This window comes from Haliotis rufescens, unplaced genomic scaffold, assembly GCF_023055435.1.
Source record: "Haliotis rufescens isolate VD_foot unplaced genomic scaffold, xgHalRufe1.0.p SCAF_86, whole genome shotgun sequence".
In the NCBI taxonomy this organism is placed as follows: Eukaryota; Metazoa; Mollusca; class Gastropoda; order Lepetellida; family Haliotidae; genus Haliotis; species Haliotis rufescens.
In genome coordinates, this window is record NW_025964379.1 from 429315 (window position 1) to 451306 (window position 21992).

General features: G+C 42.2%; 1 protein-coding gene across 2 annotated transcripts in view; it reads left to right on the forward strand.

The window, feature by feature from the left end:
• LOC125377282 (perlucin-like) overlaps window positions 1-16026 on the forward strand; it is a 35525-nt gene extending 19499 nt beyond the window's left edge. The window contains exons 1-4 of one of the 2 annotated variants that reach the window (XM_048390195.1): window positions 10930-11047; window positions 14649-14734; window positions 15518-15605; window positions 15780-16026. In XM_048390195.1, the coding sequence (XP_048246152.1) occupies window positions 10984-11047; window positions 14649-14734; window positions 15518-15605; window positions 15780-16003 (462 nt within the window). In that variant the 5' untranslated portion in view covers window positions 10930-10983 and the 3' untranslated portion in view covers window positions 16004-16026. Of the gene's footprint in view, window positions 1-10929; window positions 11048-14648; window positions 14735-15517; window positions 15606-15779 lie in introns of those variants that run through there. The other variant, XM_048390196.1, reaches the window with a different exon arrangement.
• The last annotated feature ends 5966 nt before the right edge of the window (window positions 16027-21992 follow it).

Below are 21992 nucleotides of genomic sequence, written 5' to 3' on the forward strand. Positions count from 1 at the left end.
GTCGTGTCATCCCTTTGTACCCGTCATGCGTGAACTGAGTAAGCATGTCGTGTCATCCCTTTGTACCCATCATGTGTGAAGTAAGTAAGCATGTCCTGTCCAACCTTTAGTACCTGTCATATGTGAAGTGAGTAAGCATGTCGTGTCCAACCCTTACTACCTGTCACGTGTGAAGTGAGTAAGCATGTCGAGTCCTCCTTTAGTACCCGTTTTGTGTGAAGTGAGTAAGCATATCCTGTCCTCCCTCTGTACCAGACATGTGTGAAGTGAATAAGCATGTCGTGTCCAACCTTTAGTACCTGTGATATATGAAGTGAATGAGTATCTCCTGTCCAACCCTTAGTAACCGTCACGTGTGAAGTGAGTAAGCATCTCCTGTCATCCCTTTGTACCCGTCATGTATGAACTGAGTAAGCATGTCGTGTCCAACCTTTAGTACCTGTCATGTGTGAAGTGAATAAGCATGTAGAGTCCTCCTTTAGTACCCGTTTTGTGTGAAGTGAGTAAGCATATCCTGTCCTCCCTCTGTACCAGACATGTGTGAAGTAAGTAAGCATGCCCTGTCCAACCCTTAGTACCCGTCATGTGTGAAGTGAGTAAGCATGTGCTGTCCTCCCTTAGTACCCGTCATGTGTAAAGTGAGTAAGCATGTCCTGCCCAACCTTTAGTACCTGTCATATGTGAAGTGAGTAAGCATGTCGAGTCCTCCTTTAGTACCCTTTTTTATGTGAAGTGGGTAAGCATGTCCTATCCTCCCTTTGTACCCATCATGTGTAAAGTAAGTAAGCATGTCCTGTCCAACCTTTAGTACCTGTCATATGTCAAGTGAGTAAGTATGTCCTGTCCAACCCTTACTATCTGTCACGTGTAAAGTGAGTAAGCATGTCGAGTCCTCCTTTAGTACCAGTTATGTGTGAAGTGAGTGAGCATGTCCTGTCTTTCCTTTGTACCCGTCATGTGTGAAGTGAGTAAGCATGTCGTGTGCTCCATTTGAATCCCTCATGTGTGAAGTGAATGAGCATGTCCTGTCCTCCCCTACTACCCATCATCTGTGAAGTGAGTAAGCATCGACTGTCCACCCATAGTACTGTCATGTGTGATGTGAGTAACCATGTCCTGTCCAACTCTTAGTATTCGTCATGTGTGAAGTAAGTAAGCATGTCGTGTCCTCCCCTAGTACCCGTCATGTGTGAAGTGATTAAGCGTGTCCACTCCAACCCTTAGTATTCGTCATGTGTGAAGTAAGTAAACATGTCCTGTCCTCCCCTAGTACCCGTCATGTGTGAAGTGAGTAAGTATGTCCTCTCAACACTTAGTACCAGTCATGTGGGAATTAGTAAGCAAGTCCTGTCCTCCCTTTGTACCCATCATGTGTGAATTGAGTGAGCATCTCCTGTCCAATCTTAGTACCCGTCATGCGTGAACTGAGTAAGCATGTCGTGTCATCCCTTTGTACCCGTCAAGTGCGAAGTGAGTAACCATGTCCTTTCCTCACTTTGTACCCGTCATGTGTGAAGTGAGTTAGCATGTCTTGTCCTCCCTTAGTACCGGTCATGTGTGAAGTGACTAAGCATGTCGTGTCCACCCTTACTACCCGTCATGTTCGAAGTGAGTAAGCATGTCCTGTCCTCCCTTTGTACCCGTCATTTGTGAAGTGAGTAAGCATGTCCTGTCCTCCCTTTGTACCCGTCATTTGTGAAGTGAGTAAGCCTGTCTTGTCCACCTTTAGTACCCGTCATGTGTGAAGTGAGTAAGCATGTCGTGTCCACCCTTAGTACCCGTCATTTGTGAAGTGAGTGAGCATGTCGTGTGCTCCCTTTGTACCCGTCATTTGTGAAGTGAGTTAGAATGTCGTGTCCTCCCTTAGTACCGGTCATGTGTGAAGTGAGTAAGCATGTCGTGTCCAACCTTAGTACCCGTCATGTGTGAAGTGAGTGAGCATGTCCTGTCCTCCCTTTGTACCCGTCATGTGTGAAGTGAGTTAGCATGTCCTTTCCTCCCTTAGTACCGGTCATGTGTGAAGTGAGTAAGCATGTCGTGTCCACCCTTAGAACCCGTCATTTGTGAAGTGAGTGAGCATGTCCTGTCCTCCCTTAGTACCCGCCATGTGCGAAGTGAGTAAGCATGTCGTGTCCAACCCTAAGTACCCGTCATGTGTAAAGTGAGTAGGCATCTCCTGTCAACCCTTAGTACCGGTCATGTGTGAAGTGAGTAAGCATGTCCTGTCCACCCTTAGTACCCGTCATGTGTGAAGTGAGTGAGCATGTCGTGTGCTCCCTTTGTACCCGTCATGTGTTAAGTGAGTAAGCATGTCTTGTCCTCCCTTTGTACCCGTCATGTGTGAAGTGAGTAAGCATGTCGTGTGCTCCCTTTGTATCCGTAATGTGTGAAGTGAGTAAGCATGTCCTGTCCTCCCCTACTACCCATCATGTGTGAAGTCAGTAAGCATGTCCTTTCCACCCATAGCACTAGTCATGTGCGAAGTGACTAAGTATATCCTTTGCACCCTTAGTACCCGTTCTGTGTGAAGTCAGTAAGCATCTCCTCTCCACCTTAGCACCCGTCATGTGTAAAGTGAGTAAGCATGTCCTGTCCTTCCCTAGTACCCGTCATGTGTGAAGTGAGTAAGCATGTCCTGTCCTCCCTTCGTACGCGTTATGTGTGAAGTGAGTAAGCATGTCGTGTCCTCCCTTAGTACCCGTCATGTGTGAAGTGAGTTAGCATGTCCTGTCCAGTCTTAGTACCCGTCATGTATGAAGTCCTATATAACCCTTAGTATCCGTCATGTGTGAAGTGAGTAAGCATGCCCTGTCCAATCTTAGTACCTGTCGAGTGTGAAGTGAGTAAGCATGTCCTGTCCTTCCCTAGTACCCGTCGTCTGTGAAGTGAGTAAGCCTCTCCTGTCTAACCTTAGTACCCGTCATGTGTGAAGTGAGTAAGCATGTCCTGTGCTCACTTAGTACCCGTCATGTGTGAAGTGAGTAAGCATGTCCTGTCAACCCTTAGTACCCGTCATGTGTAAAGTGAGTAAGCATGTCATGTCCAGTCCTAGTAGACGTCATGTATGAAGTCCCATATAACCCTTAGTATCTGTCATGTGTGAAGTGAGTAAGCATGCCCTGTCCAATCTTAGTACCTGTCGAGTGTGAGGTGAGTAAGCATGTCCTGTCCTTCCCTGGTACCCGTCATGTGTGAAGTGAGTAAGCATGTCGTGTCCTCCCTTAGTACCCGCCATGTGTTAAGTGAGTAAGCATGTCGTGTCCAACCTTTAGTACCTGTCATATGTGAAGTGAGTAAGTATGTCCTGTCCAACCCTTAGTAACCGTCACGTGTGAAGTGAGTAAGCATATCCTGTCCTCCCTCTGTACCAGACATGTGTGAAGTGAATAAGCATGTCGTGTCCAACCTTTAGTACCTGTCATGTGTGAAGTGAATAAGCATGTCGTGTCCAAACTTTTGTACCTGTGATATATGAAGTGAATGAGTATCTCCTGTCCAACCCTTAGTAACCGTCACGTGTGAAGTGAGTAAGCATCTCCTGTCATCCCTTTGTACCCGTCATGTATGAACTGAGTAAGCATGTCGTGTCCAACCTTTAGTACCTGTCATGTGTGAAGTGAATAAGCATGTAGAGTCCTCCTTTAGTACCCGTTTTGTGTGAAGTGAGTAAGCATATCCTGTCCTCCCTCTGTACCAGACATGTGTGAAGTGAGTAAGCATGTCCTGTCCAACCCTTAGTACCCGTCATGTGTGAAGTGAGTAAGCATGTGCTGTCCTCCCTTAGTACCCGTCATGGGTAAAGTGAGTAAGCATGTCCTGTCCAACCTTTAGTACCTGTCATATGTGAAGTGAGTAAGCATGTCGAGTCCTCCTTTAGTACCCTTTTTTATGTGAAGTGAGTAAGCATGTCCTATCCTCCCTTTGTACCCATCATGTGTGAAGTAAGTAAGCATGTCCTGTCCAACCTTTAGTACCTGTCATATGTGAAGTGAGTAAGTATGTCCTGTCCAACCCTTACTATCTGTCACGTGTAAAGTGAGTAAGCATGTCGAGTCCTCCTTTAGTACCCGTTATGTGTGAAGTGAGTGAGCATGTCCTGTCTTTCCTTTGTACCCGTCATGTGTGAAGTGAGTAAGCATGTCGTGTGCTCCATTTGAATCCCTCATGTGTGAAGTGAATGAGCATGTCCTGTCCTCCCCTACTACCCATCATCTGTGAAGTGAGTAAGCATCGACTGTCCACCCATAGTACTGTCATGTGTGATGTGAGTAAGCGTGTCCTGTCCAACCCTTAGTATTCGTCATGTGTGAAGTAAGAAAGCATGTCATGTCCTCCCCTAGTACCCGTCATGTGTGAAGTGAGTAAGCGTGTCCTGTCCAACCCTTAGTATTCGTCATGTGTGAAGTAAGTAAGCATGTCCTGTCCTCCCCTACTACCCGTCAAGTATGAAGTCAGTAAGCATGTCCTGTCCACCAAGAGTACTGTCATTTTTTAAGTGAGTAAGCATGTCCTGTCCAACTCTTAGTAACTGTCATATGTGAAGTGAGTAAGCATGTCCTGTCCAACCCTAGTACCCGTCATGTGTGAAGTGAGTGAGCATGTCCTGTCCTCCCTTTGTACCCGTCATGTGTGAAGTGAGTGAGCATCTCCTGTCCTCCCTTTGTACCCGTCATGTGTGAAGTGAGTGACCATCTCCTGTACAATCTTAGTATCCGTCATGTCTTAAATGAGTAAGCATGTCCTGTCCTCCCTTTGTACCCGTCATGTGTGAAGTGAGTGAGCATGTCCTGTCCTCCCTTTGTACCAGTCATGTGTGAAGTGAGAGAGCATCTCCTGTCCAATCTGTGTACCCGTCATGTGTGAAGTGAGTAAGCATGTCCTGCCCTCCCTTAGTACCCGTCATGTGTGAAGTGAGTAAGTGTGTCCTGTCCTCCCTTAGAACCCGTTATGTGTGAAGTGAGTAGGCATTTCCTGTCCACCCTTAGTACCTGTCATATGTGAAGTGAGTGACTATCTCCTGTCCAACCCTTAGTACCTGTTATATGTGAATTGAGTAAGCATGTCCTGTCTACCCTTAGTACCCGTCATGTGTGAAGTGAGTAAGCATGTCATGTCACACTCATGATTACAAGCAATGTTACAAGATGGCATGATTATTTCTGGATATATTAGCCCAAACTACAGTAATCTTTTATCCATTTTCCTTCTTTTCAATATGCCCAATTTCCCCGGCCAAGAATTCTGCACCGATCTTGCAGAGAAATCAACACAGTACACCAAAGTGAGCAGTTATCTGTATTGTTTGTCACGGTAAAGGGAAATTGGATAATTGGGTTATTTGATAATCTACCATCTTTACGGGCCTAAATGTTCCACAAATAGTGGGAAACGAACTTGAAATGAACACACAGATGTCATTCACCGTGTGGCTATAGATCCAAGTATATTTAATAACTTGTACATAAGACATAACATGTTTAAAGACCAATACCAAGTACAATAAGTTTACACTTAACATTTGAAGATGGCATTAACATTGAGCTATACCATATCTGACAATATGAACAACGAACAAAACATGTCGATTAGTGATGTTGGCTTCATTCAGTCACGCAATAGTTATACACTTCGCTATTGGGACCCGTTACACAAACACATCCCGACAGATAAGAACCATATGTTACAAAACACTTCGCACGTGGATGGAACTACATGGAATATCAAGTGACATTTTGTAATTACTGTTCACACTGGCCTCTGTGACCAGCTTGCCGATAAGCGGATGTTTGATGTCCTTACTGACAGTGTCGATTGTCCTTGTTTCGACATCAGCATATACACTGAAATGAGCTAAGCTTAAATTTCTTCATATTATTTGCAGAATATCCCTTAAAACTAGGGAATATTAAATAATTATAACATTAGAATTATGCTCAATGTAACTTTAATGCCTTCAATGTTAAATAGGGGCGGTCGGGTAGCCTTCTGGTTAAGGCCCTCTCTCGAGACGCCTAAAGCCTGGGTTCGATTCCCGACATGGATACAATGTGTGAAGCCCATTTCCAGTGTCCCCCGTCTTGATATTGCATGAATATTGCTAAAAGAAGCTGCGTAAAACGATACTCACTCACTAACGATGTTGAATACTATATCCTCTTCGTTGTGATAAAGCGTCGAACAGCACATGAACGGGCCATGGAAAACCAGTGGTGGCATCAGGTGATGGCATCAGGTGATGGCACCAGTGATGACACCAAGTGCTCGCGAAAAGGGAAGCATTTTCAGCCCCACCCTGAGCCCAGTAATGGTGTTCTCGGGATCATATTGCGGAATTTCTCAACGCGGCGTAAGTCCCTACTCGTTCATTCAGTACTCACAATGGCTATTTTAGAAGAACATGTATAGACAAACGACAAAACCTCACTATAAGAAATCTCTGCTGAAAGAGATTATCAGTCTGTTCAGCCATGATGAGAACTCCTAATCTCCATACGTTCTGTTTCCATGAAATCATACTTTGGAAAATTCCCCAGTCGAGTTGGGTGAGGTGAGGTGAAATGGAGTTTAACGTCACGTCCAAGGTTATTGCACTCATATAGCGACCTGCATGTACGAGTGTGTGTGTCTGCTTGTACTAGTCCGGGCTGATGCCGATTTATAGTGCTAGCTCACTAAGATACCATGCCGCAGTTTAACATGAATACCCCACTCAGACACAGTATACTGACTCCGAGCCGACCAGTCCTTGTTTTAGCCCCTTAATGCCGAGCGCCAGACAGGGTAACAACAAGTACCATATTTTAACGTCTTTTGGTATGACGCGGTCGGGGATCGAACCCCGGACCATCCGCTCTCCAGGCGGACGCTCTACCATTAGACCACGGAGGCGGTCTATATTGACTCGAAATAGGTATCTGTATATTTCATGTATATATTATTAACATTTAATGATGACAACCACTCAATCAATACCCGGATAGTCATGTGCAAATGACACAGTCATTTCATCATGGACAGTTTTGCAAGTCACAATTTGGTACTGAATATGTCAGTTAAATCATATATATTGACAACTTTGTTGGCTGCTGATTACCAACGGAACAGCTAGTGTTCATTTGCATAGAAATGTGTTTACCAGTGCGACCACTGTCAGTTGATTTTAAAATGCTTTGGAGTGAAAGATTCACTTTGCATGTGTTTGTGATCGGTGTCACGGGTGGGGCAAGATACGCTCACCTTTTCTTCTCTATCAACTGGTATTATCACTATTTAATAGTGAATCATGAACACGAGCTCATGATAATCAGTCCAGTCCCGTTAATCCGGTCTAAATAACACTGATTTAATCAGTTCCCATTATATGCATCGGATAAAGCCGATTGTCTTATAAACGAGTGTCGGATTAACGAGACTTGACTGTAGTCGAATACAATAGACCCTGGTGAATGTGGAAAGGGTTTTGTCACTTTTCATTTACAGCATGTCACAATTTGAAACAATCGTGACCAACTTTTATCTTGAAGTTGATCAAGTGTCACACATGTTCTGTTACATGCGTGTGAAGAACTTAGGCGCCGTCCCAACTTGTTATCATACAGGTCTGCAATAACACCACAGCTGTGCTACCACTCATGATCCTAGCATTTCTATCACCTGAAATATTACATTTCCTTGAAAATGGAAAGGCTATCTGAGTGGGCCGACTTGATATGACACTTCGCTTGGTTGACACTCATTTCTGTACCGTTCAGCAGTACAGAACCATCAACAAAATCAATACAGACATTGAGATTATGTCCCACATCCTTGGCTCGTTATAGAAAACTGTGGAATGCCTTGTTTTCATCATGAATCTTGACATGCTTCACAAGAGGATCATCAGACAAATAAATCTGTGCAAAAGTGCACAAGACAATTCTATCACGAAGAGCCTCCACATCAATCAAACCACGCCCTCCCATCATGATTGGTAAATATAAGCGATTGAGGGAAGAGCAAGGGTGGTGGGATCTATAGTCTGACATGATTCTCCGTGTGAGGATGTCAATACCCTGAATTTCTTATTTCGTCCAAACAACAACACCAAAAGATTACGAAAGGACGGGCACAGCATAAGTATTTGTGACTTTGACTTTATTGCGAGCGTTCAGCTCTGAACTCCAGATTTTCTTAAGTCAACATTTGTACTCTGCCTGAAGTTTGCCCTTGATATGGGCATTCTGGAGTTTGTCCCTAATCTGCATCCCTAAGTACATATAGGCCTGACCTTCCGCAAGGTGGTCAATAACTCCTCCTCTAAGTAAACAGACGGATCCTCTCTCTTTTTACCTTGCCACGTTTCAAATGACGAATGTTGCATTTGTCGAGTCCAAAGGACATGCAGATATCATTAGAAAAGGACTCGAAAAGCAGAATCTGTTTTATTAGTGTAGATCCTCCATTGGCAATAAGTTCAAGGTCATCCATGTAAAGGAGGTGAGTAAGGGGTGTTGGGGAATGGTGCATAGGAGGTCCCGGGTGATAACTTTCCTCTTTGCTGAGCAAAAAGCTTAAAGGTTTTAGTGACAAACGGAAAAGCAAAGGGCTAAAAGAATCGCCCTGAAATATTCCTCTGCGGAAAGAAATGGGTTCCGAAGTAACCATCTGCCCCTGCGAATACATCTCAAATTGAGTTGACCAGTAATTCATTAAAGAGTTGAGTAAAAGAGGTAGTCGCTCGGGGAATTATTATTACTATTATTTTTAATATTCTTGTTGTTATTATTATTATTATTGTTAGGCTCGTTAGGCTCATCATCAGTTCAGGGGCGTTCCCCCTGACACTCTCCCAATGTCAGCCAGCAGACCTAAGGCACCGAGAACGATGGGGAGTCGGGCAACAATACATGTACATTTTCAGTACATATATACAGCTCAATAGTTTAATTTGTTACAAAATTATTTGCAAGGTTACTTTGTTAAAGAAACTACAAACTAACGTCCCTACCGTTACAAACATCTTCTCATTAATATCTAAGTCAAACTATAAACATTTTGATCATTATGTGAAATAATTTCCCCCATTTTGAACGTTTACTACAACGAGCACATCATTCTAAACATCATAAGTTAAAAATGACAACACAAACGCTGTTACCTGTTACGCTGTTATGCAATCCCCATGCATTTCACTACCCAAGACACATGTGCGTTAACGGGATTCTCCATGCATTATTTAGCATTGTGCTGACAACAACAACTCAGAAAAACAACACAATTAGGCAATTATTGAACATTACGAAATGCCACGCCTGTCCGAAAATGAGCGTCTGCGAGCCATTGGTATGTGTGAAGCAGGATCGAGTCAACGTGATGTTGCAAGACAATTTAACGTCTATAGAAACACCATTTGGTGTTTATGGCAACGTTGGCAACGTTGGCAACAGACGAATGCAGTCAGAGACCACACTCGGAGTGGCAGGTCACGCGTAACCAATAATCGACAAGACAACTTGATTCGAACAAAACACCTACGAAATCGATTTCAGCCAGCAACAGTGACTGCAAAAAGCATCCCTGGCCTTCGACTAATATCTTCACAAACCGTACGTCGTCGCCTCAGATGTGCAGGGATTGTCGCCAGAAGACCCGCCAGACGTCCGATTTTGACAGGAAACCACCGTTAAGCACGTCTACACTGTTGCAGACAGCGTTTATGCTCGACGGCCATACAGTGGGGACAAGTTCTATTCACTGACGAGTCTCGTTTTCACCTCACACACAGCGATGGACGGATTCGAGTGTATCGCCGTCGAGGTGAACGTGACGTCAATCATTGTGTCATGGAAGAAGATCGCTTTGGGGTGGCAGCGTTATGGTATGGGGTGGGATTACAGCAAGACAGAGGACCCGTTTGATAGTGGTAGAGGGGAATCTCAATGGACAGCACTACCGCGACGAGATCATCGGCCCTGTTCTTCTACCGTTTTTGCGTCGTCATGGCCCAGGCATTACCTTTCACCATGACAACGCCCGGCCTCATATTGTTTGACTTGTTCAGGATTCTCTTCAACCAAACAACGTGAATGTCATCCCCTGGCCGTCTCGCTCCCCTGATCTCTCACCAATCGAGCACATGTGGGATGAGATTGATCGGCGCCTATGGACAGATATCGCACAGGACTTTGTTCGACGCCTTGTCCATTCAATGAGGACGAAGATGTGTTGCTTGCATCACAACCAGAGGGGGACACACGCACTATTGATTTGTAAATTGACATTTTGGCATGTTCATGTTTTTTTTTATGAAATCACGCATTTTCTGAAGTCAGTGTGGCAAATTAAACCATTTGAATACTTACAGGAGTCTTTTGTCTGTTGCAAACCGAAATTGTTTCAGATTTGGTAAAAAACATAACTTTGCATTAAATCGTATTCAATGTCACAGGAACTTTTGTTGTTCAGTATATATACATATTCCTCAGATATGGATTACCACTTATCGGGCCTTTCGTCGCCTAAATGAGGAGAAGTTCTCAGGCCTGTATTAATGTATACCGCACACTAGCCACTGACTTGTAAATTTTCCTCTGAACCCCCTCGTTCAACATGACTTATTCATGTATGCAAGTGTATTTTAGATACATATTTTATGAACCTGTGTTAGTAAATATCATATAAACCGACAAACATGACATTTGTATCTTGACGACTTAGTTCAAATAATTTATTTATACTCGGATATCAAAACATATAAAATGTATTCAGTTTCACAAAAGTAGAAATCGTGAAAGGTATATTGTTTTTTGTTTATAATATTGTGTAGCCCTATGTCCCTCCAAAGACCCATCATTAGTTCCCAGCTGCTTGTGTCCCGATAGCTTAATCAATGCTCATCTTTTCACAGCTGCTCCAAAGCACGAATACGCTTTATGTTATATATACATCAGTTTAGCCGCCAGTACATCATATGACACGCTAACCGCCAGCATCTCAACTGCAACAATGAATGTGTTCTCTGGTGTTGCGCTTCTACTGTTAGGCTCTTCCATGCTCCTGTACACAGAGGGTAAGTCACTCATTTCCCCAAAACGTTTAACATGTCCTAATGGCATAAATAGTAAATAATGTTTTCCTGACATTTCTTGATACTCTGTGCGAACAGAAAGAAAACACAATAGTGTTTTTTTTAGCTAACTGTCATCCTTAAAGAAATGTGTTTATACCACTCATTTACATGTCTTTGAAAGCAAACAGTAATAAACTAGTGTATACACCAGGAAATTGCCTTCAATAAAATGCACGTAAGAATCAGTAGACCCATAATGTTGCATGTGTTACCATATGGGACTATTAGCATTCTACAATAAGGTTCCGTGTGTCCATCATGTTTTCAGTCATCTATGATAAAGGTTTTGTTTTTCACACCGCACGTTTGGAATGCTTAGCATAGAAAGGGAAATTGTCTCATAACGTTTTCAAGTTACAGTCACCAGTAAAAATGGTGTACAAAATGCAGTAGGAAGCTATTTCACAGCAATATTATGATGATTAAGCGTCACATAATGGACCATTGAAGTATTGGTTTAAACTGTTTTGTTCCTATGACTCTCTATATTTCAAGGAAACGTGTTTCATTCAAATACTTTCGTGAATCTGATGCCAGGTTGTGTGTGCCATCTACACCTGACATGACTGTCCATACATTAAAATATACAATATCTCGCCAATAAACGCATTTAATTGCGTGAAGGTCATATAGCAGCAGAATTGCAACTTTTCTCAAATTGAAAATACTTCACCTATCTAAACTCAACAACAAAAGTTCCTGAGGCACCAATATTTTAGTGTATTTTTCAAACAAACAAAGCTGGTTTTCAATATTGTAGTACATGTATGGAATCAAGTCACAAAAACGCAACTGCTACAGAAAAGCATGTATTCCATGCAAAGGTTGACTTTAATGCAAGCCCAATGCATTCCACTACCCAACAATGGGTATAAAAACATGTGCGTTAACGAGATTCCATATGCAACGTGCTGACAACAACAACATTTAGAAAAAACAACTCAATTACGCAATTATTCAATATCACGAAATGCCACGCCTGTCCGAAAATGAGCGTCTGCGAGCCATTGGTATGCTTGAAGCAGGATCGAGTCAACGTGACGTTGCAGGATGATTTAACGTCCACAGAAACACCAATCGGTGTTTATGGCAACGTTGGCAACAGACGAATGCAGTCAGAGACCATCCTCAGAGTGACAGGTCACGCGTAACCAATAATCGACAAGACAACTGGATTTGAACAACACACCTACGAAATCGATTTCACCCAGCAACAGTGACTGCAAGAAGGATCCCTGGCCTTCGACTAATACATTCACAAACCGTACGTTGTCGCCTCAGATGTGCAGGGATTGTCGCCAGAAGACCATCCAGACGTTCCATTTTGACAGGAAACCACTGTTAAGCACGTCTACAGTGGTGCAGAAAACGTCTACAATATTTGACTACATGCGATGTTGCGCTTTGTTTCATCTCCTATTCCAATTCAGGACGCAACTATAGCTCTATAAGAGATATCCAATCCCATGTCGTTGCCAACGCATGCAATTTTCAGGGTAGTACAGAGATAAAACTACTACTTTTGATCGTTTTGATGATACTTCATTGTGCCATGTGAAAATGACAGATGGCGGGCCTTTGGTATGCTTCAGTGTGACGTCACACGTCAATTAAACGTCCAGGCCATATGACAGACCCGTGAAGATTCGGGGTAGAATAGGTCTTCAGCAACGTAAAAGACGACTATGCGTGTTGTAAAAGGCGACTAACGGGATCGGGTGGTCAGGCTCGCTGACTTGGTTCATACATGTCATCGATCCCAATTGCGTGGATCGATGTTCATGATATTAATAACTGGATTGTCTGGTCGAGACTCGATTATTTAGCTGCAAGATTGTTGACTGCGGCGTTAAACAACAAATTAACCAAGCAACCATATGACACTTGTGGTGACGCAGCGAAGGCTGGTCAAAAAGTTCTAAGCGTAACAAACAAAACCAACAGTTGAGAAAGTGTTTTTAATTTCATTTTTCAACATAATATCGCTGCTTTTCAATACACCTCTCATGTCGAAAGTAAAGCTTTTCGATTCCAGTCAGGAAGAGGTTTTCTGAAGCCACCCTGCAAAACCCGTTCACGGAAGCTTTAAGGTCATCGTTGTTGTCATTGCGCTTTCCACAAAGGTGATCTTACAGTTTAGGAAACAAGCGGAAATCACTTGGTGGCAGGTCGGGCGAGTATGGAGGGTGAGGAAGCTCTTGGAACCCACATTGTCGCACAGCAACCTCTTTTTGAATTTGACAAAATCCTCCTCAATTTAGCTCGAAATTTTCTCTAGCAACGTCAGTTCTTTTTTCATTAAGATAATAATTTAGAAACTTTGTCACTAAATGAGCAGATATCTTATCCACCTGCAAATGTTTATGAACAGTGTAAATGGATCCATTCCTTAGACTGTGTCTTCTTCAAGTTCAGCAATGGTAATATCTGACAGTATACGTTTTTCTATCTCCTTGATTGAATCTTCATTGCAGGGAGTTGAGGAACGTCCAGACCTAGAGTTATCATCAAGGCTTGATCTCACAACCTTGAACATGGAAATGAACTACTACAAAATGTACTACATTGACTAGTTCACTTTGTAATGGCCCATAGTTGAAAGTTAGTCAGGCTTAGAATATTTTCTGTATTAACAACCACGCCAGAGACGGTCCCGTAGTGTCCGCCCACCCATGACAACCCCTAGCCAAGATATCGTTGACACAGTTTACAGACAGCATGGCTCGCAGGCCGTGTAGAAGCGGCGTATCTGCGAGGGTGGTCCGCAGACACTGACACACCTACGGCATCCGTGAGAGACGCCCAGCTAAGAGGCTAATCCTAATCAAGGTCGACGTCTCCAGTGATTCAGATATGTGGCCTTTGTCACTGATGTGTCACGTTTACTTGTTCACCGATTCGATAGCAGAACACCTGTCTTCAGGCATCCAGGTGAACATTGAAAGCGATCGTTTGAAGGTGGTGGCTTTATGATCTGAGTTGAATCAACGGGTACACGGTACAGTCAAAGTGTTGTGATTGATGGGAATTTGAATGTTGCGAAATACCAGAATGCTTGCAAGATCCCCTCATCATTCAAACATGCTGGGATGAAATGGAATGATGTCCCGATGTCATTCTCATCCTCAAATGATGTTGCAGGAACTCAGGTTTATCCCTCCTCAGATATGGACTACCATTCATCGGGCGTTTCTTTGCCGCAATGAGGAGAAGGTGTCAGGCCTGAATTATTGCCCACTGCCACTCACCTTCTGGATATTGGTATATTGTACTTTTAATACCGAACATGTGTAGATTAGGAATATTTACATGAACTTCTTTTTCCTGTTTTGAACTGCTGGAGGATCTACTGTGCCACATCGCCGGGATCCACTAGTAATTCCTTATTTGCCAACACCCAATTCCTACATCAGTCTTTCAGCCTGGTCTATATCCTATACTTCTGTTAAACAGTGCATCAGAAACATAGCTTCAACTAACTGATTCCAATTGCTTATCAATTTCAATTACATAAACCAGTATGTTTGTTTAAATGTTGAAGGTTCAAGGTGTGTACCAGGGTTTCATTCCCACGGACGTTCCTGCTACTGGTTCTCTGAGACGACAGGAACGTTTGCTGATGCAAGGGTAAGTAACCAGTGCTGGGTCTTCTGTTCAAATATGATCAATATATAAAATATCGAAAACATTAAACGTATTTTGAAAACTATGTTTCGGGTCTCACTTCTCACCCCTTTATCAGGTGAATGGTTGAATAAAAGAATGTCGATATGTACACATACTTGCTAAGAATAAACGCGATAAGATTAATGTACAGAGCTATTAACAGTAGAAACAGGACTGACAAGGGGAAGCCAATAAAAACATCTGGAGTGGTATTGATTGAGATCGGTTGGTGTATCATTGTGCTATATAGGTTGACAATCAATCAATCAAATCTGATCGAAGTGACACTTGGCAAAATACAGAAACGTGCACTAGGATATTTCATTACATAGGGTGCCACATATCAGATAAATATAACACAGATGAGTTATGGACTGCTGACTATATATGCACCAGACGGGAAGCGGAGCTGATATGGGGAAATGCCCACATGCAATCGTGTACATACATTGTACAACAGTTATGTAAGGGATAAAAAATGAAAAGTTGTGTTCATGTTGATTGCCTATACCTGTTTATCATCTAGTGGTTTGGAAATTGTTTTCGAAAAATAAAAAAAAACATCATTGAGAACCGTTCAATCAATCAACCGTTTATTCCATCAAATCCGATCACAGCAACAACACGAATAATAAAAAAAACATTATCGAGAACGGAAATCCAGTGGATTGACATCTTAAAATCTCAGCACATCAATAGACGGTTGATGTACTACTGTTCATCCCGATACCATTCGTTTTGCAGTCAATCTGTCAGTTTTTCGGAGCTCGGCTCGTCATCATCAACAGTCGAGCGGAGGATGACTTCATCAGGGGATATGCAAGGGGAAAAGGTTTGTAAAGGCATGAGTGCACTGAAAACCTAAGAGTTTTGGATAGGTAGGTAAGGCAGTTTGGACTCTTTACATAGACAGGTGACACTTGTTGAAAAACAATAATTGAAAGACTTTTTTGACAAACAATCGATCAGTTTGTTTCAATTCTAAACCTCACCGTTTGCATTTAAGCTCCCAGTTACTTCATTGGCGGGAGTGACCTTGCTCGCGAGGGCAGGTTCGTCTGGGAAGGAGGCAAACCTTTTGCTGGTGGATACCAGAACTGGGTACCGGGTCAACCAAACAACTACAAGGGGGCAGAGGATTGTGTCCACATTTGGAACGGATTCGGGTATCGCTGGAATGACGCCCCCTGCAGCTACAAGTACAACTTCATATGTGAGATTTCAAAGTGAAGTAAATAAATTGTGTAACTAATGCCCGGCATCCTGTTTTCTTTTGCTTCTATCCAGAACCAGTATGTGTCACAGTGTACAGTCATGATGCGTATCCATGTACATTCACTAACGTCGTCATACCTTCTTACTAACTTCATGTTAGACCTGCGATATACACTGATTTCAGACTTGAATAGTTTCACATTTGGTCTTCTGGTCCGCAATATTCTGAACACAGTATTTCTCAAATATTACATTTTCTTCAAATACAATCTGAACAACTTACGGGAAACCTATCTTGAAACAAGTTATACATGAAACTTAGACTCAACATGCTTTGATAGATTACCATTCTAAGTATTACCATTGTAGAATGTGTGAAAATGGAGGTGAATGTGGTATGAAGCGACGGAGTGGATAAGGTGGTAAAGTTCGGTGACCATTCCAAGTATTGCCATTGTAGAATGTGTGACAGTAGAGGTGAATGTCGTGTGAAGCGACGGAGTGGATGAGGTGGTAAAGTTCGATGACCATTCCAAGTATTGCCATTGTAGAATGTGTGAAAGTGGAGGTGAATGTCGTATGAATCGACTGAGTGGACAAAGGTGACCTGGTTGACTGCCTGTCATAGTACCGGCGACGTGGGGCGTTGGTCATAATATCAAAACACGGCATGTCGTGAATACCTTTCTGTGGTGAAGAAGCTGTCGTAAAATCTCTTTAGTCAGTAAAAGTTCATCACCTACCTGTCTCCCAGTGACAGAAAATGTCTGTATGTGACGATTGACTACCTTGACCACTGAAATAGTATGTCTCTATATCTACAACTATTATGTCTTTTATGTATATAACGTTATGGCTTGGAGGCTAAACAATGGATCACAAGATGTCTTTTAAATTATATATAATGTCTTGTACAAAATCGTGATTCATTTTCACTTTAATCCGTATTTAAAAGCCTTGTTTCTTCCAATATAAATATATGAGACCATTGTTTAAGTTTTAAGCTCCTACGCAAGAATGAGACATATCCACTTGCACCTTGTCAATTCATCACAATTTGCTTCTGGGCAGCCATAAAATTTCCAATCCCCATAATGGGATTCAGACCACGGACCGTCTGATCCGAGGTCCACATGAACAGAGGTTAAGCTTGCCAGCCCTTCCCCAACAGAAGACACGTTTGGGCAGCGTTTTGCTAATATTTAATGTGAACGTCCTCAGCCCCTACGTTAGGCGCTAATGTAGCAGTCATACATTTCTGGGATGGGATTCGAACCACGACCTTCTGATCCGAGGTGAGACAAGCTGACACGGTGTGGATGTCGTCTGCGGGATGACTGCACCCTACTATACATGCCTTCCTGTTCAATATTTCAAGATTCCATCATGATTCCTTAGAGATTTAGAGATATACGAGACGTCCTTACATACACCGGGTTTGAGCCAGTTATGCTGACAGTAAATATTGGTGTTGTGTCGCTTGCAGAAAGTGTTGGGCCGGTGGCAGAGTTATGCAGGGTTGTGTCCGTAAGAAGCATCACTTCGGGCTTTCCTCCTACATCAAGCTGACACTCAGTGATATAGTAGTTTATTTGTTGTTCAACGCTGCACTCAGCAATATTCCAGCTATATGATGGCGGTCTGTAAGTGATCGAGTCTGGACCAGAAAATCCAGTGATTGACATCATTAACATCGATCCACGCAATTGGGATACGATGACATGCATCAACCAAGTCAGCGAGCCTGACCACCCGATCCCGTTAGTCGCCTCTTACGACAAGCATAGTCGGCTTTTACAGCAAGCATGGGTTGCTGAAGACCTATTCTATCCCGGATCTTCACGGCTCCTCAGTGATACAACTGATGTTCTTTTCAGCGTAACCAAACTCACAATTTACTAGGGCCTCAACTCGAGTGAGTTTGGTTCAACTCACTCTTTTCACGCATAACATAGCTATCGGGGAACTACAAGATAATAATAATTAGTTCTCTACTGCTGGACGGTGCTTGCTGCTCGCGAGGCGCTTGTGTTTTGAAATGAAAATTAATTCTAAGCTATTTGTCGTGATCACTTTAGTTCTATCGCCTTGCTACACCCAGAATATGTAGAGTGCGTCATGGAAAATGATAAACACAAAATTCTTTGGAATTGGCCTTAGACCTATCCAGGCCCTCAAAACCTGATCTTGTCCTTTTTCATAAATCCAATGAAATCATCTGTCTCTTTTGACACTAAAGTGATTGACAAGCTTCAGGACAAACATGGCAAATATGTGGACCTCGATTTCTAAATGTTACACTTGCATCCCAAGTACCAAGTTGTCCGACTCCCCATCTTCTCGGTTCCTTAGGTTTGGTACCTCCCAATCTGATGACTGACATTGGGAGGGTACCCGGGTTTGCTACCTCCCAATCTGTTGACTGACATTGGGAGGGTACCCGGGTTTGCTACCAGCCCTTCTGACAATCTGGGTAATGTCGAAGGCTGCAGAGTTCGGGAGTCTTCACATTCTCTGAAAGGTTCTTGGTGGGTTCGACTGGGCAGCGCTTCCTGGGAGAAGTCCCATTCGCTGTCTGGGCTGCGTGAAGAGAGAGCAAGGTCCCTGAGCTGATGATGAGCCTTACCAGCCTGACTGCCAGGATACAGAAACCCTCTTTGCTGAATTTGTTTTCTTTTAATGAACCTCCTCTGTCCTATTTACATTCAACGTGGACTAGAGGTTGACTATATTTAACTATAAAATATTAAAAAATATAATGAAGAGTTTTTAATTTATTCTTACATGTATGGACAGAACGGTGGTAACAACAATAAAATCGACAAACCATGAGAAGTTTCAGCTACACCCCTTAATTACGTTAATGATACATATATCTTTTGATTATTGATTACTGACCATTTACCCTTTGATGTATGAATAGATAAAAATGTCTTTTAGCAGTATTACATTTGTGATACTTTCGATAGGTTGAAGATTTGTTTGTTTGTTTGTTAACGCCGCACTCAGCAATATTTCAGCTGTATGACGGCGGCCTGTGTAAAAACAATTGAATCTGGACCAGACAATCCAGTGATTGATATCATGAGCATCGATCCACGCAATCAAACCAGGTCAGCGAGCCTGACCACCCGATCCCGTTAGTCGCCCCTTACACCAAGCATAGTCGTCTTTTACACCAAGCATGGATTGCTGAAGACCTATTCTACCCCGTATCTTCACGGGTCTGATAGGTTGAAGAAAGAATTTTACGACTGCTTTAAGAAGGGAACTCTTCACACCAGACATGTCAAGGTAAGAATAGAATCCCCCGCGTCATACCAAAAGACGTTAAAAGATGGTACTTGTTGTTACCATACCAGGATCTCGGCATTAAGGGTCTAAAACAAGGACTGGTCGGCTCGGAGTCAGTATACTGTGTCTAAGTTGGGTATTTATGTTAAATTGCGTATCTAAGTGAGCTAGCACAATAAAATCGGCATCAGTCCGGACAAGTATAAGCAGCCACACACGTGCATGCACGTTGCGAAGTAAGTGCATCAATCTCCACCATTTCACCTCAGCACTACCTCTATTTCAACGTATTTACTCTCAGTTCAACTTTGTTCATGGCAAATAGACGTATCCTTTATTCATTATTTGGCTGTATGTGTATTACAATTACATTGCTTGGTTAAAAATATATATGAACAAATATAATCGACTACACTGACCATGTCGGAGAAGCGTACGTATTATACCATATTAACGCAGGGTTGCCTTTTTACCAAAGCAATGTTCGGTTAATATTCCATAGTATTACGTACCTTAATGTCATTGCTTTATTTCATGACTGCCAAGACGACACTTTCAGACGTATTTTCGCCTCCTTTGTTCTTGTATATGCATAAGGTGCGTTCAGATTTTTACATTTCCAAACTCTCACGTGATCGCAGGTTGTTTGTCTCTTTGTTTGTTTGTTTGCCTTTTAACGCCGCACTCAGCAATAGTCCAACCATATGACGGCGGTGTGTAAATAATCGATCCTGGACCAGACAAACCAGTGATTGAAATGTTGATCTTCATCTTTTTTCCCATTCCACATTACAGCCTATAGGTGTGAGAGAATGTAGTGTACAATAGACAATATAGGTGTAATTTACACAAGTCACAATCGCATTGCTTTGTATAGATAGGTGAATGAGTGAGGATGGTTTTCCAGCAATATCACGGCGGGGGACACCAGAAATGGGCTTCACGCATTGTACCCATGTCGGGAATCGAACCAGGGTCTTCGGTGTGACGAGTATAGACAGTAGGTTCATCAGATTAAGACATCAACATATTTAGCTTATATCATTTGTGGCATAAGTAGAATGTAATTGGTATATATTTACATCCCAAATGGTGATGGCTACAAATTGATACTCATCATCTACTTTACCATGGTTACAAACCAAACATAACCGTTGAAGTTTTAGCTCTTTTCTGTATCACGAAGCTAGGAACAACATCTCAATCGAGCAAACTTGTTTTAAATCTTAAATTGAATTTTGAATGCATCATAAAGGGTTAATTTTGATAGGGCTGCGCACCAACCTTGGTCATAAGATGATTTTTCACTTTATTTAAGACATGAAGCTGGCAATGTTATTTATAGATTGCTGTCCTCATTCGAACCCAAAGCATCTGATGCCCAGGTGGCCATACCATTATTACAGTCTAACATGAATACATAATAACAGTTCGTTTCAAAACGTGATCCTCTTATGTTGAGTATTTTAACAAATACTTAGCAACACGTTTACATGCAAATATGTACATCCGTAGAATACTTCCTTATTCTCTTCCAATATCATTTGAGGACGACTGCTACACACATAAAAATTGCTTACACGCGAACATTTGTAGAACTTCTTTTTCCGGGGATTTATCTAGAACCCATACTTCAGAACCATGCAGTAAAATTTGCCAGATTCTGAGTCAAATGTTTAAAACAACCGACGGTAAAGGCTGCAGCTTGTACAGCGACTTTATAGTTTCAAAGAGAACCGAACGGAGGCCTTATTAACTGATTAGACCATGACAGTGATCTAGAAAATAATACTCCAGGGTATTTATTAAATACACACGCAAGTTCATGCTCGTCAAATTACCACCCCTCGAATCTTGATAAAGTGTCACCCATTTTGAAAACAAGAATTTTGTCTTATCTAGATTAACTGAGAAATGGTAGTTGTCACAAAAAGATTTTCAGACATCAATATTATTTGGAGCCCATAGATAGTATCAGCAAAACGGACAATATCCTATATGATATCAATGTATAGCTGTACATTTGGAGCAGAAGGTGAATCCATTTGTCAAGCAAGTTAATTGATAAACATGAGGAATAGGAAAGGAATCATCACACAGCCTTGTCTAAGACCTAGAGGACAATCAAAACATTTAGAAAAAATATAACTTGTCTTAGCACATCCTTTGACACAACCATAAATAGACTCCTGTGCAACTAACATCTTTGGTGAAACACCATATAGTTTAGAATAAACCATAATTAATATTCATGATCATTAAATTAAAATCAGTATTAGAATGTCCAGTCTGTTCAGTGGAGTTGCCATCACATTCTTCGAAAAAAATCTTAAAATGCAAAAACCATTCCGAAATATTTATGTTATCCTTTTGTGGCTTCTTTGTTGTATATTTTCTTAGTACAGCCTGAAACGCTTTTGATTTGTTATTTTGTCTAACAGAGCATCTCTTACAGAAGCACTATACTGTCTCTGTTTAATCCTGATTAGGTCAATCTTCCCGAAGCAAGTGAGTTAACTGACCTTAAAAGTCCAGTTTCCACCCTTGCCGAACTAGGCTGGTATTATGGAGTTATATTTTGGCTGGACTAACGAGTCTATGCATAGTTCAATCAAAATCGTGTAACGAAGTCGAAATCCAGTTCGTTAACTGTCGAGCAGATTCTGGTTGATTGCAGGATTTGCAAAACATGTGCCCCGTCAACTCGGTG